Genomic DNA, 16,125 nt, shown 5'->3' on the forward strand with positions numbered 1-16,125 from the left:
ACTTGAAACTATCCAGGGACTACGACGCCAGCAGGGTTGGAGCACTGGTGTGGAAATCACCCCATTTCCTTTCCTCAAACTGGTAGAAACCGACATTTCTACTTGAATCCACCGCTTCACCTAAATGTACAAATCGAAAATTACGGAATGAAAAATCTGATTCTTTTCATGCTTTTTCGACGGATAAGTGACACATAGTTGCCCCAAGCAGGATTGTAAAGCGGGTGCTTTGGATCGCTCCGTCACAGCACTTCGCCCCCAGGTGAAATCAAGGAGTTTCAAAGAGCAAACCCGTGGCGGAGCTACTAAACCGCGGTCGACTGGCGGACTTCGAAACTAGTGCAGCGCTCTTGTTTCCTTCCAGTGCTGTCCGCCTCCTGGAAGAAAGGATTCGATCTGCCCAAAGAGATACTCTTGGATTTGACCACCGATGTCCAGACTGAATGCATGTTCTTCATGCTAGAAGCACGCAGTTGGTGGCTACCGCGCCTCCTGGATGGCTGCGATCGTCAAAACGTGCGTACAAACTTTAAGCGCTCGAGGAGTGTGGGTCGCTGGTTGCGAATGACGAGATGGCAGAGGTGGCTTTAATTTGGGAATGCCCTTTGTAGTAGGGACAACAATCGGGTCTCTCGAAGCCCGTCTCCCTTGTCGAGGACCACATCGGGTAGTTGTAGGTTCTCTCTGGACACCTGCTCCGTCAGAGGGCCTCAGATTATGAATGTCTTGTTATGCCCTGCAGAGGTCTTCTGATCATCAACCAATACTTGTAGCCGTACGAGTCTCGCAAAAGACTTATAATGTCGAGGTGTGCGATGCGAAAGCGCTTTGCCGGCTTAGTGGATACCCCCTTCTTTCTTCGGAACTTCATATTTTTGGCATGCCACCCACTCTCCGGACGGATAAATGCTGTCTCCACCAAGCAACAGCAAACAGTCCGTACAATCCACCGGCTTAAAAACCATAAGTCGCCAGGAGCCGATGGAATTACAGCCGAACTGGTTAAATATGGAGGCGAACAACTACAGCAAACACTTCATCAACTGATGCTGAAGGTGTGGAATAGCGTATCAATGTCTATGGACTGGCAACTAGGCAAAGGGGGATATCACGAAGTGCAGCAATTATAGGGGTATTACGTTGCTGAGTACCATCTATAAGATATTCTCCGCTATCTTGCTAGGCCGGATAGCCCCATACGCTCAGAACATCATTGACCCATACCAAAGAGACTTCACTTCAGGCAAATCGGCAACTGATCAAATTTTCTCTCTGCGGCAAACGACCGAAAAACTGTTGGAATATGACCATCAATTGCACGATCTTTTCATCGACTTTAAAATCGCCTATGACAGCATAGCCAGGGTAAAACTGTACACAGCCATGAGAGGATTCAGTATTCCGACGAAATTGATAAGACTGACTACAAACAATGGTCCAAGCCAAGGGAGAAAGTGATTCGCGATGCAGATGTGAATGCGGTAGGCACCATCGTCGTCTCACCATAAAGTCAAAGCTCTTACTGTGTAAGGCCACGGGCTTGCCAGTCCTTAGACCTGGGTTCCTAGCAAAAAAAAATTGCGAACTCTTGACCGTGTTCGAGAGAAGAATCCTCCGAAGAATTTTTGGCTCCCAACATCAAGATGGACGATTTCATAGCATTATGTATGACGAAATCTATGAGCGATACTGCGACTGTCTAGCTGTGCATAAAATGCGGCTCAACAGCCGCAGTATCGCTCATAGATTTCATCAAACATAATGCTATGAAATCGTCCATCTTCATGTTGGGAGCCAAAAATTCTTCGGAGGATTCTTCTCTCGAACACGGCCAAGAGTTCGCAATTTTTTTTTGCTAGGAACCCAGGTCTAAGGACTGGCAAGCCCGTGGCCTTACACAGTAAGAGCTTTGACTTTATGGTGAGACGACGATGGTGCCTACCGCATTCACATCTGCATCGCGAATCACTTTCTCCCTTGGCTTGGACCATTGTTTGTAGTCAGTCTCATCAATTTCGTCGGGATACTGAATCCTCTCATGGCTGTGTACAGTTTCGGTGGACAACTAATCCGTATGGATGAGGATTATCCAGGCTTGAAGGTCTATAAGGGCAATATTTATGGGAGGTAAAGAAGACGAGGCAGACCCTGGATGCAATGGAACGATGGCGTAGGTCAGGACGCCACACAGCTTTTAGGGATATCGATATCGGAGTTCGTGATAAGTCTCTGCGTGTGCCCGTTCCGTTTCGTTGCTAGCTTACATTCATCGTCAAACGAGCCATTCCGACTCCTTTTGTGGCTGGGGCCAAGTATATTTGTGGCCGTATCAATGATAACCTTCCTCAGGTTGTTGTGACGATCATTTGTTGATGCTTCATCTCCAGGTCCTCTGTTGACTGCAGTTATTGCGGCATTTATTTCCCTCTTATATGTGTCGCGGAGGGTTGCGTTGTGGATGGCTTCAGTGTTAACTCTCACCTGATTGTCAGAGGCGATTCTAGGTGGTGTTGTTATTCGAGCTCGGAACACCATGCCAACGAGATAGTGATCCGAGTCTATATTGGCCCCCCTATATGATCTGACATTCATCGAGGCGGCGTTCGATCAACACGTGGTCAATTTGGTTGAAAGTGGTCCCGTCTGGAGAGGCCCACGTATGTTTGAGGCTTATATTTCTAAACTTATCTCGCAAGCGCAGAGGGCATAGCCGTTCGCTTATGTTTTTAAAGCCGATAACAGCAGGTTTTATTTTTTGGCTGACTAAGAAACCTATTCCGAGCACATGGTTTACTGGATGGCCACTATAATATATGATGTAGCGGCTCTTCTCCAGGAAACCGGTCCCTGTCCAACGCATCACCTGCAACGCTGTTACATCAGCCCTATATTGGGACAGGGTATCGGCTAGCTGCTCATCAGCTTCGTCTCTGTACAGGAAGCGCACGTTCCATGAGAAAATGCGCAAATCGTTATTTCGTTGTCCTTGCCGGGTTCGTCGTTGTAAAATCCGTGCAGTCCGAGGCTCCTGTTGTGGCTTCGTAACAAGTTGTTTTCCGTGTAGGGTTGTCAGCCCTACCCAACCCCGAACCTGGAGGACCAGTTGGTACAATTTGTCCCGTTTTTAGGCGCGGGAGGCTTGCCTTTATCCTTCTCCGTCTGCAGCTTTTCGTGAAGAAAGAGTTCCCAGCGGTAACCATGTGGAGGTGGAGATAGGGTTTGGTAGTAAAGCTGTTGGTGGTGGTTCAGCAGGCATTTCCCAGGTTTTATGCTCCATCGTGGGTACCAATCCACGTTTCGCCCTGGGGCCTATACTACCCTTGCCTTTACTTTTGGCATATTGATTAGCTTTGATGAATGTTCAACTGGGAACTTCGTCTATGTCACCACAGGACCTCTTTATCTCCCTGTTGGCTTTCAACGGTCAATTTGGTCGTTGTGGTATCACCATCAGTAGGCCTTTAACCAAGATAGCTTGGAGGTCTGTTGAAACCACCATGCAGGAGCGGGGTCTATCATTTGCATTGGTATACAACAAGTCAGCATGTGGGAAGCTTGAGCCCCTAATTTCTCCCACCAACAACCCACTGTTCTTGTATGGTATATATACATGTCTTGCAGCTATTGATCCGACGAATGATAAGTGCCGTCGCCACTTTACAATGCTGCAAATTTATCTGAAAGATATGGCACCTAATCTACGGTTCAGATGAATACGCCGTCAATTATTTCAGGAGCCGACATGTGTAATGTGACGGTCCCAAGCCAGTAGTAGAGCCCGCAGCCCCTTTGTTTCCGATCCTTCTTAATATCCGTTTCATATCCGGTTCAGGAATGCGGATAGTGAGGAAAGTTCCTGGCCTATCGACTCTTCCCCTGCTTTGCTTATTATATTAGGTTATTCTGGACATGGTTGTTCCAGGACCTCAGCACCATTACGTTTCCCTTCTGGAAGCCAGAGAGAGAACTTTCTAAACAACGGTAGCTCAGAAACGCTCTTCAGGGTCAGTCGCATACCCTTCTACACATCGTTGAAGGAGGAGCAGTACTGGCTAAGCCACTCGTTTGGGGTATACGCCTACCGACTCAAAGTGTAGTCTAATCTCTTGTGAGTATGCAGTCCTTATAGCTAGGAGGAGATTCCTTCTAAGCTGCCCGCACTGGTCTCTATCATAACCGGATTGATTAGTGTCATCAAACAAGAGCCATCTATCGGCTTCAATAGCCTTGGTTGCAAATTAAGTTGTCGGCCGGCCCTTCTTTGCAGCCATTTGAACTGAAGGGTTACGATCGTCAGAAGATCGTTGCCGCTTTGGTTTGCCACAGTCGCAGATGCCCCAGACCATCCTTTCCGTTCAACATCGACACAACCCGGGAGTTGTGTTCTACCCGAAGGCGGTTTATCTGGAGACGGTTTGCCCCGAAGCGGTTTGCCCGAACGCGGTTTTCCCGAAGGTGGTTTGCCTGAAGGCGGTTTGGCCGAAGGCCTTTTGCTGCCCGAAGAGAGATGCTTACCCGTAGGTAAGACTTTAGCTTCAGCAGGTGGTGCCGACTAGAACCCGGAGTCGGGAATTCTAACAGTAGGGGACTACTTCGGCTCGTCGGTTAAGGACTGGGTCACAATAGGATTGGTTCCCACTAGAATAAGTGGCGAATCTGTGTCTAGACTCAGTTTCTGTATCGAAGACTTGAGGGTTGCCCCTTTGCTAAGGGTGGAATCGTCATGATCAAAGTGCTGTTGAATTCTTTTGTTTTTTAAGTTTTTAGTTTCTGCATAGTTGGCTAACATGGCCTTTGTTTTACCGGGGAAAATAAATCGATCTTGGTAGAGCCCTTTTCGCCGAAACAAGGCTAGTTAAAACTGGGGGTCACCTGGAACCCAGTGTTCACCTTTCACGGCCACATCCTAACCCCTGTGACTATTCAGCCCCCGACACGGTAGTCATACCCTGGCTTGGGGTTTTGATTACCGTTTAGCTTTAGGGGTCACCTCTGGTTTCCCAGAGGATCTTCCGTCCTGAAGGACAAGGGACGGGATTCTGTGTTTCTGCACTCTGGAATCCGAACATTCATATACGGGACTACAACTGATTTAAATCAATCAAAACTGTTGTTCAGTTGATCTTCATTATACTCATCTGGATCAGCCCTCTCCGCCCCTCATTCGAATATTCAGAATTATCTCTCGTCCGCGTATGATCGTGTTTACGAGAAATCAATTATTTGTTTTCCATCATTAAAATTACCCTCACCGTAGGAATTGTAACTTCTCTATTCTCCTTAATTAATAATTACCTCATCATCACCATAAATTTTGCGAAACATCTTCACCATCTCACTCCCGATAGCTCACACAGGCCCCGTTCATGTCGAGCTACTGAATTCCAGCCATCTAATAGCCCCTCTCCACGTAATTTATGTTAAATTAATTATAAAACAACTCGAGAGCAAAAACAACATGAAGGTACCCTGATAACAGCGTTGGCCGAGCAAAGACAGGCTTCGTGCACTGGATAACATGATATCTAAATTTCATTTTAACTTTGAGGAAAAATAATGTTATTAGCCAAGCACTCAACTCGTCTGCGCGTTGTTTTCCACTTGGCTTAATTTTCCACTCGCCCGCTTGCCTCATGTAACTTTTGATTTCCTTTGATAACGCAAGCTCAATTTTATTTATTCTTTGCTAAGAGTCGTTAATTTTCCCCGGCCCGAAGTCCATTAACATTTATGAATTGAAAATGCTGCGAAAATCTGCAGGAGGTTTCGTAGGTCGGATGCGTATGTCTGGGGATGTCGATGCGTTTGTTGAGCAAGGAGAATGGAAAATTCTGAGAAATGAAATGTATCTTGGTGGAAGGCTCATTGCGTGCCGGAGTATCTATAAGTTCATGTTCGTTACTTTGTTGAAAACGGAAAATAATTGCAGTCTCGTCGCAATTATAATAAACGTGTTCCACGTTAGCTGCAACGCATGACAATTTATGTGGTAATCATATGTGCTCGGTGGGTATTTATAGCCAACTGCGGACCTTCATTATGCTGGCGATAATAATATGTCTTTCATCAGTTTTGGTTGATGAGGATTTCGATCCACCTTCTAGCTTCAATTGTATGTAATGACTCATTAGAGGGTGGGCTGAAATCCGAGAATAAGAGCTGAGACCAAATCTTTCATGGAAACTAAGACTTTAGTTTGAAAAATCCATTTTTGACGACCGATCCCCATGAAACAGGCACAATCATTGTCAGCGGCAGTGATCTACCCAGAACTGAGCGATTTAAATACCTCGGGTCAATGCTATCAGCCAATGGAGAACTGGGTTATGAAATTGCTTCATGCATTAACGCAACCTGGACGAAGTGGCGTTCCACAACTGGTGTCCTTTGTAATCGACGTATCAACGAACGTCTCAAATCTGTCCTGTCGCCCTCTATGGTTCTGAGTGTTAGCCGACTATAAAAGACAATGAACGGCGCCTTGCGGTAATGGAGACGAAGATATTGCGTTGGTCTGGGGCGTGGCACATGAGTACAGCTCGGTTGTTTGCGTTTGGCCCCCTAGTGGGAGTTTCATGGGGGCTGTGGTAATGCTCAAGCGAGAAGAGACCTTCGGGCCTCGGCGTGGTGTTGCGTTTCAACACGGGTGTCGTACTCCTTAGTTCGGTAGAGGTTTAAGTTTATCTGACATCCACCAGTATGAATGCTAAGCCATGCACTTGGTATAGACTGGTACCGTTGTTGCTTGTCACAAAATCTTAAGAAAACCGTAGGATTAAGTCTCCACGACAGGTACCTACGTTAAACACCCAAGGACTTAACATCCGCGGATATTCGCGATGGTTATGGGGTTGGACCGATGGTGGAAAAATTGCGAGAGGGGCGTCTCCGATGGTATGGTCACGCAATTCATACTAACGAGAATTTACTTGCCAAGATTGGTGTGAAAATCGAAGTCGATGGTAACCGATCAAATGGCAGGCCGAAACAACGATGGTTCGATGCGCTGGATGGGGATTTAAAAACCTCGGGATTCATTGACTTGTTTCAATATTTCATAATTAATTGATTTTGTTTTTAAGGCATTGTTTGCAAAACAAAACCTTATTAAAATCGGTTCAATGTCTGTCTGTCCGTCCGTCTGTCTGTCTGTATTTTCTTTTTTTTTATCGATGGAGGTGGAAATCTTAGAAAGACACTGCCGCGCCAGGTTGCAGCAGCGTGTGGGATCTCACACACTAAAACCACCCCCACTTTCTCCTTTTTCCTTCCCCGCGGGACCGCCGCAAAGCATTACTTCGCGTGGTGGACTGCGCTTTAAGCGACAAAGCCTTCTGTTCTTCGCGTCCTTCTTGCGCGCTCCGCTCTTCCAAGTTCCTCCTGTATCCTTTTGATTGCGCAGTTCACTGCACACCAGTTTCTCTCCGACTTCAGCATTTCCCCGACGATCTTCTGGTTTTCAGGTTCCAGACTCCTCCCTTCTGTGAAAAATCGTGGACAGTGGAACATAACATGTTCCGGGTCCTCAGGTGCACAATCACATTCAGGACACAAGGAAGAATCATCCAGGCTGAATTGGTGCAGGTACTTCCTGTAACCACCATGTTCTGACAGGCATTGCGTCAGATGGAAGTTAATCTCACCGTATCGTCGCTGGATTCACTCCTCAATACGGGGAATCAAAGTATGGGTCCAGCGACCCCTCTGCGAGTCGTCCCACCGTTTCTGCCACTTCTTCAGCGACTCTCGTCTTGCCGTCTTTCGGTATTCTGAATCCTTTTCAGGAGAATTCATTTTCCTTGTCTCGTACAGACAGCGTGTCTCACTTGCCAGAATGTCTACCGGGATCATTCCCGCAATAACACACGCTGCCTCGGCTGATATTGTTCTGAAGGCGCTGCACACCTTTAGCGCCACTAAGCGGTAAGTCATATTTACCCTCCTACGATTACTCTCACACGTTAGTGCTTCCTCCCAAACTGGTGCCGCGTATAATAGTGTGGAGCGAACCACTCCGGCCATAAGTAATCTGCGACTGTATCTTGGGCCTCCAATGTTAGGCATCATCCGCACTAATGATACACTGGTATTTGCCGCTTTCTCACAGGCATAGTCCAGATGTCCCTTGAAATTGATTTTAGCGTCAATCATCACCCCTAGGTATTTGATAACCGGTTTCGAAGTGATGACGTTACCAGCAACACGAATATTAACCGTACTCCTCTTTTTACGATTGGTAATCAAGACCGCCTCCGTCTTTTGTTCCGTAAGCGCCGTCACGATATCGAGCAGAAGATGCGGGTAGGTCAGTTGTGGTGTTCACCCTCTCATCTTCTTCATAACTATCCTGTACGCTGTTCCCCAGGGGCTTCAGTCTGCCTCTGTGCAAAGTTCCTTGAAGCATTCTCGCTTGCTGGTCCGTATAGCCTGCTTAAGCCTACCTCGAAGGTTCACATATACTAGCCGTTACTCGTCGAAGTCTGGTCTTCCTCTAGATCGTTGGCAGATCCTTCTAGCACGAAAACATACATCCCGTAACACCGCGATCTCTTCATTCCACCAAAAGTTTGAGCGCCTTTTTGCGAGAACTCGTCGCCCCGGCATAGCAGCGTCGGATGCTCTCGTTATGCGTCCCATCATTTGCTCTACCTTTTCCGTAGCCACACGACCGGGATTTTGGCCTCCCAATAGCATCTCTATGAATGCACCCTCCTCAAGCCCTTTCATGGACCAGCCTCGGTTTCCAGCCTCACGGGAACGCACATTGACGCATGGCCCATATTTGATCTGGAGGAAAATCGCCTGGTGGTCGTTGTGAGTATAATGATCACTGACAAGCCATGTCATTCTCCTCGCCAATGTGGTACTCACATATGTCAGATCGACTATTGAGCCCGAGCTTGTCCCACGAAAAGTGGAAACGGGTCAATTACAAACTGCGGTCCGTATCGTTATTTGCTTCTTTCCTCCGAAACTTCTCCTTCCTCAACAGATTGTGGATCGCCTTCATGAATTTTTTCTCCGCCCTCCAATTTTTTTTAGAGGCTAACATTTCATCCTCCATATTCTCGGGTGACAACCGAGCCGCGGCTTCAATTTTCGCCTCCACTCTGTGTGCGGCTAACCTCAGTCATTTAAAAACGACATGGTGCGCATTCTCCGGAATCATCTAGCATGTCTGGCAATATGGAGGGTCATCATGCCCAAAATGATAAAGGTATGCACGATACCCCCCCGTGTTCGCTTAGGAATTGAGTTAGGTCGTAGCGGGGCTTTCATCAAGCGTCCTTTATTTGAATCATCCCATCTTTTTGCCACTCCAAAATAGTTCCATTTCGTACTAATTGCCGACGATAGGTACAGGACTGGCCGATTGCATATGATGGATCATAGAGGCGTCGACCCTCGTCGACCTGCCTGCTATCACATACGCTGCTTCGTCTGCATGCACTCAATCGATACGGTGCTGTGATTTTCCTTTATTTTCTTCTAGCTTTAGTGCCGATGACCAGACTGGAGCTGCATAATGCAAGATGGAGCTGACAACTCCCGAGACAAGGAGTCGACAACTTTGCCTAGGATCACCTACATTTAGTAACATTCTTGCCAACAATGTAGCAAACCCAGAAGCCTTTGCTAAATTCTCATGAGGGGGCTTAAATTTCAGCCTTTGATCAACCATAGCTCCTAAGTATTTAAGCGTTGGTTACAAATGTACCATGGGTTCGCCAATTCTGATCTTTATCGACGTTTGCTTCCTTCGTTTGTTGATCAAAACTACTTCGGTTTTATGCTCTGCGAGCGTCAGATCCACGACTTCTAACCAAGATTTTATTTCAAAAATTACCTTATTTGTATGAACCTCGATCTCCTCAATATTTTGTGGTGCAATGGTCACTCCGATGTCGTCTGCGAAGCCAATGATTGTCACTATTTTGAGCATTTCCAACTTTAAAATTCCATCATACATTATTATCCCCGGGAGAGGACCGACGACTGATCCTTGTGGAACCCGCAGGTTGTTCTATATGTTTTAGGTCCAGCATCCGAATCGGAACATAATTGTCTCTCTCTCTCAATTTGGCTAAACCCGCAATTATTTTGCTTCGTTTTGCAGTATTGAAGGCAATCTCCAGGTCGAAAGTGACTATCGCGCAAGATTTATTGGTCTCTACTGCTTCCCTAGCAATTTTCGTCACCGTACTGCTCGCACTGACAGTAGATCTTGTCTTCCGGAATCCGAGCTACCTATCTGAGAAGCCACCCTCCTTTTTTACGATTGATACAAGCCTATTGTAGATGACTCGTTCGAAAAGTTTGCCTATGGGCCTATAAGACGAAGGATAACCCAAAGGTTTATTCCCCTTCAGGATTGGGACAAGCTTCTGTTTCCTCGATTTCTCCGGAAAAAAACCCTTCTTTCAGGCACGTCGTAAATGTTTTAGCGAACCACCTTTGAACTGCTTTAACGGCCGCTACCAATGTTTTATTTGGAAGGACATTTAAGCCCGGGGCTTGTATGCACCTCCCTATTGCTCGGACTCGGCTTCCTTGCACAACCTCTGGAAGTGTCCAGTTTTACTTCTAGAGATAGCTGCTTGCAGTTCTTTCCTCGTCTTCTTATAGAGGTTGTGCAATTTTTCAGACTCAGGCAGGTTTCTGCTACTTTGACTGTGTCTCCTGGCCTTAAGGCAAATTTTGCAAAGTTCATCAATTCCGGCATTCCACAAAAAGCTAGGCGATCGTTTTTTGAGTATAATGCGATGTAGCATGGAAGCATCACATGCTTTTTGTATCCTTTCAAGAACCTGCGTTACCTATTCTTCTGCGTTTCCCATTGGTACCGCTTCCTGAAGAAGTATTTCCTCGAACATTTTCTTGTCAAGTTTCTTGGATGTCCAACCTACTGCAATTTTTGTTATATATTTTGCACCTGTCCTACGCTCTATCTGGATGGTAGCCTAGTGATCGTTGTGGGCATATTCCTGCCTCATCTACCATTGGAGATACTTTAGAGATAATGTGTTGCTAACAAACGTAACCGATCCCATATCCCGTCTCCGAAAAACATTTACGCCACCAGCATTTGCCAGAAGGACAATTAGCCTACATAACGATGAAATCTATGAGTGATACCACAACCATCTGGTTGTGGATAAAATCCGGTTCCACAGGTTGCGTTGGGCGGGTCGCCTAATTCACATATAAGAGGATGATCCACACGAAATCTATGGTAGAAAAAGAAGATGAGGCAGACACTGCCTGAGATGGAGCGATGGCGTAGGTCAGGACACCAGACCGCTATTAGGGATATCGAATTGGTGGACCTCGACACAAAAGCGAGGTGTCTGGAGTTCCTTATTACGCAAGGCCTAGACCAAATACCGGTTGTTGCGCCGTTGGCGATGATGGTGTCATATGGTCGATGTTACTCTCTTTTGTTTTTGTGCATAGCAGGCATTTAGGGTTCGCATTGCACTCTTTGGCAATATGCCATTGATCTTCACATCTTTGGCACAACTTAGGCCTATCGTACTTACTTGTGCAGTTTCTTGAAATGGGTCCTAATTTCAAGCATTTGAAACATCTCTTTGGCGACATCTACTTTCGCAGCCGACAGCTGACCCAGCCGACTCGAATTTTACCAATTTCTAACTGCGTTACGTCGCCTGATCACATTGGACTTAAGGATCGAATCTAACTCAAGTTAATTCTTGAAGGCCTCGCAGATCTCTGTTTTTGTGGTGGTCTCATCTAGGTTCTTGCGGTCAATCACCATTGAGCCCTGGCTCACCTTTACTTTCGCTGCTTTGCCCAATAATTATTCGATCCTCTTATGGAGATCGTGAGACTTACTCTCCCCAAGCCTGAACTCAAGAAGACCTTTCTGCATGCGTCCTATCCTATTCACGTATTCACCAAAGTCCAGGAGGAAACTGTCTGCCTTAACCTTCCGCAAGATTTCCGCATATATCAGCTTGCTTGTTGTTTTTATAATCAGGACATCTGGCCGCGATCTCTTCTGCGGTCTTCTTTTCTTCTCTACTTTAGTCCAAGTAGTCTCTTTGATCCGTTTCTCCAGATGGTTCAGTAAAGTTTCACTAGGTAAGACTAATTGATAGGGCCGGTTGTGCTTTCCCCTTCTTTCGCTTTGGAGTTCACTCAGGAGATTCGCTATTAGTATCCATATGCCATTTGCGAGGCTCTGGTGTTTTCTTTCCGTCTTGAAGGCGATCCACTGCTATGCTTTCACCTCTAGCCCGGGTTCCTACCGGGAGTATAGGTTATGAGGACGGTTGTGTTGCTACTTCTACTATTGCATTCGTTTTCTCGGAGCAGTGTGGGTCATTTCGTACCTCAAAATACATAGATTATACAGCACGCACCTGTTGATTTCACCGTGCGCATTGTGTCGGGAACCTACGAACTCCGTCACACTCGTGATACAAATCAACCTCAACCATTGCGAGGCAGCTCAGCATGTGGGCATGTGGGCGTCAAACCATTCAAGAAACAATGGCTTTACCGGGAGTCGGCTTTATAAAGGTAAAAGTCAACGGCGTCAATATCTACAGCTGCTATGCTCCTCTTAGTGCAACAGCTTGGTGTTCGACACTAGAGATTAAAGACCCAAAATCACTGCCTGGGCTTTAGACTTGGGAAGTCAAGTGACGAGCATCATTGGCCAAATCCTGCGTGAAACCTTCCCGGAATTGACATCGTACTAACCAATGCTGGATACGTGCCCATCTTCTGAGGCAGAGGGCTACTCTCAACCGTCGATTGAGATACCTCCGTATCTCGTTGACGAGAGGGATGGTCTAGCAGGTGAGTGAACACTACACCCACAGTGACCATCAGGCCATCTTTCTCGACATCGTGGACGGGGGAGGCGATAGTCGAGTGAGCAACAAATACGGAAAAACCAGAATAGCTTGATGGTCTACTGGAGCTTTCGAGAAAGAGACTTTCCTGGCGGCTTACGACCCGAAGGGAACAGCGCTGCCAAAAGTGAGTCAGTTATGTCAACGGATAACTGAGGCATGAGGCTCTACAATGCCGCGATGTAAGTTCCACCGCAGTAGGAAACCAAACTACTGGTGGAACTAAGAAATTGCGCTGTTGACAGCATCGTGTCTGCGAACGAGAAGGCTTTGCCAAAGGACTAGAGGAAAGCCAAAACGGCAGTCAGAGAAGGAATACCGCGATCCTTGAAGTAGCCTTAAGAAAGCTATATAAGAAACCAAGCGAAATTACTGGTGGGGCGCTACTTACAAGGTTGTAATGAACAAGATTCGTGGAGAAAAATTACCCCAAGTGACGTGTCCGCAACTCTTGTTGAAAATAATAATACAAATCATTCATGCCATCAAGGCATCGCTCTAAATGATGAAATTAGACCTGGTGGAAGAGAAGACGGAAGCGCTTCTTATTACCAACCCCAAGAAAAATCACACTGCAAAATCCGGTTTGGTAATCACGAGGTAGTTTCAAAATCGATCATTAGATACTTGGGGTAATGACCGACGCCAAGTTGAGCTTCAAGGGGCGTCTGGACTATGCTCGCGAAAAAACAGCAAGCGCTAGTTCATCTCTAGCAAGGATGATACCTAATATTGGAGGGCCAAAATCTAGTTACGGGCTGCTTATCGCAGGGATGGTGAAATCCATCCATCCCAACTGCGTTGGAGGGCATGGTGGATACAGGAAGTACTTGCATCGCTTCGGATTTGATGAGTCCCCAGACTGACCCAAATGTCCCCTTAAAAAAATCATCTTTTCTTGTAGGCGATTTCAATATTCTACCGCTGCGCCTAAAAAGATCGTTTCCGTTTTTAAACAACTCCTCTTTAGCGCATTCGCTTGTAAATTGCCCGTCTGTTGTCGTGACACCCTTCCACAACAGGGTGGACATTTTTCCTTTGTATTGGCTCATTTGATTCATCTTCTAATAATATTTAAAATTTATAAATTAAGAATTTATAAAATTAGTGACTGGGCACAACAACGGGCATGGTACTTCTCTGACTTTATTCTAGAAAAAAAAAGAATCACCAACTCAGTCCGCAATTGATCCCCCATCACAGCGCAAATGAGGCACGCGCTCTGCCACTAGGCTACACGCTGCACGGTGTTCTTTGTAAATGCTCAAGTATACGCTGAGTTACATTACTGTTTGGAATATGAGCGATCCTAAGTTCACATCCACTTGATGTTGGATCGGGCCAAATGGAGAGCAACTTACTCCCACGTTTTTTGGTCCGTGGACCCCTCGTTTAGGGCATAGCACCCAAACATTCAAAAAAAGGTACTGACGGTTTCATGCAGGGCAGAGCCCACTCATCAGACGCTGCCTCACCTCTGCTCTGGGAGCAGCGTGACCAAACAGGTATGCAAAAGGGTGTTGTGATTTTTTTCACCAAATATAGTCCTGTAGGGTATCAAATGAAAGGCCTCGGTTAGTATAATACTTTACGAAGCTGGTCTTAGTTTTGACATTTGTTGGAAAGATGGAGGGGTCGAAAGTGATGATTGCTTTCATGGAAAAAAAAATCAAGAGGCAGCCACTATAAGGTGCCTAGGCTCCGAGATACCCTTCATACCGATGTCTTTTCAAATAAAGTTAATAATAGTATATTACTATAATTTTTAAGTAATTGAATACAAAACCCCCTTAAATTCATCATGTACCTTTGTAGGCTATAATATAGAGCATGATCTCACCAAGTTTGGCGGAAATCGCATTATTACTAACGAAGAAAAAATTCATGAAATTCAAAATCAAGACTTTGAATGTTAGTATCACGCGAAACTGGATATTCTCACATAATATGTGCTAATATTGGGTGCTAGGTACTAATAGCACAAACGTCTATCAAATGTTTTTCTAAAAGAAATACACAAAACCTTTCATATCTGAAGTGTTCAGCTTTCGGTTTCCCAACTTGTTTTTTTTTTGTTGAAAAAGCAGACTTTGATATATCTAAAGTTAGTGACTCACCCACCCATCGCTTTCAGCCGCTAGTTTTCAATGACATTCACGATAAAAGCTATATAAATGATAAACGTGGTAAACATGTTATCAATATACCATTGTCATTTGCAAAGCAAATATAAATTATGATATTCCACACTTTTGCCAGCGATTCATCGAACAATACAAACCGACATTGCCGTATTTATTCAATTGTTCTCACCGAAATAGTCATGCATATGTGATGAGCTTTTCGTCCCCAACAACAAACAGGCATTTTCCGTTTCCTATTGGAAAATTTCAAATATGCAAATTTATTTAATTGTCACAATTGAAAACACAATTCACACTATTGTTGGTGATCATTAGTAATCTACAAAAGAAAGTATTCGGCTCTATTGGAGACCAGTCCAGGTTTAGAATTGAATCGTCAAAATGAAATTGATTCTGGCCTTCGGTATCTTTGTTTGTTTGGGGGTTGTATCTACTTCAACGGTCAATAAAAGTAAGATCAAATAGTGTTAACAAAATACGACTAATTATTGTTAATAATCAGCCCTGAATGGGACGAATGGTATTGGTCACCGAAAAATTACATTTCGGAAACCTAGCTAAGGGTAAAAGGTAACAGATCCCCCCGCTAGCTTCGTCCTTTTTCTTGTAATTTGTGAAATACCTTCGTTTTTTCTCAGCTTTCTACATTTTCTTCCCTGATCAAAGAAACTATTTACTCTTCCAGAGGTTTGTTCACAACCAGTTTCAACAGGACCATGTCGAGCTAGTCAACCCCAGTTCTTTTTCGACCCTGAAATCGGGGACTGTAATCAATTTTTATATGGCGGCTGCGGTGGAAATGATAATCGTTTTGATAATCTGAAGGAATGTCGAAAATTATGCGTGGGCGCAGAGTCATCTGAAGAAAGTGATGAAGTGATTTAAATTGCGTGAGGAATAAAATTTGAATTGAGATTAGTGTTTTTCAGGAAAGTTTTAAGTGGAGGAGGAGGAGGAGTTAAGCTTACTTCAGTAGAAAAAAACCTGTTTGGATTCGAAATCTTCCTGAGTCGATCTTAAATAATTATTGATATGATGGAATGGATGTGATAAAAAACCACGACATATCGCGTCTACACTTGGTACTCCCTCTCGCC

General features: G+C 45.3%; 1 protein-coding gene across 3 annotated transcripts; it reads left to right on the forward strand.

The window, feature by feature from the left end:
- Positions 1-15,310: 15,310 nt before the first annotated feature.
- Positions 15,311-16,125, forward strand: LOC119651955 (protease inhibitor-like). Of its 3 annotated transcripts, none has more exons than XM_038055808.1 (3): positions 15,311-15,479; positions 15,714-15,896; positions 15,948-16,125. In XM_038055808.1, the coding sequence occupies exons 1-3, from the start codon at positions 15,410-15,412 to the stop codon at positions 16,046-16,048; spliced, it is 354 nt and encodes a 117-aa protein (XP_037911736.1). In that variant the 5' UTR covers positions 15,311-15,409; the 3' UTR covers positions 16,049-16,125. The 3 variants fall into 3 exon arrangements, with proteins under 3 accessions (XP_037911736.1, XP_037911738.1, XP_037911737.1); XM_038055810.1 differs by having other exon boundaries at positions 15,319-15,479; positions 15,958-16,086; XM_038055809.1 differs by lacking the exon at positions 15,948-16,125 and having other exon boundaries at positions 15,319-15,479; positions 15,714-15,943.

This window comes from Hermetia illucens, chromosome 3, assembly GCF_905115235.1.
Source record: "Hermetia illucens chromosome 3, iHerIll2.2.curated.20191125, whole genome shotgun sequence".
NCBI classification, from domain to species: domain Eukaryota; kingdom Metazoa; phylum Arthropoda; class Insecta; order Diptera; family Stratiomyidae; genus Hermetia; species Hermetia illucens.

What these genes read in the sequence shown, in the direction of transcription:
- LOC119651955 (XM_038055808.1), top strand. Translation starts at nt 15,410, where the DNA reads ATGAAATTGATTCTGGCCTTCGGTATCTTTGTTTGTTTGGGGGTTGTA. An exon ending in TACTTCAACGGTCAATAAAA is followed by an intron (nt 15,480 to 15,713) that starts GTAAGATCAAAT and finishes TTACTCTTCCAG; the next exon opens with AGGTTTGTTCACAACCAGTT. An exon ending in CGCAGAGTCATCTGAAGAAA is followed by an intron (nt 15,897 to 15,947) that starts GTGATGAAGTGA and finishes AATTGAGATTAG; the next exon opens with TGTTTTTCAGGAAAGTTTTA.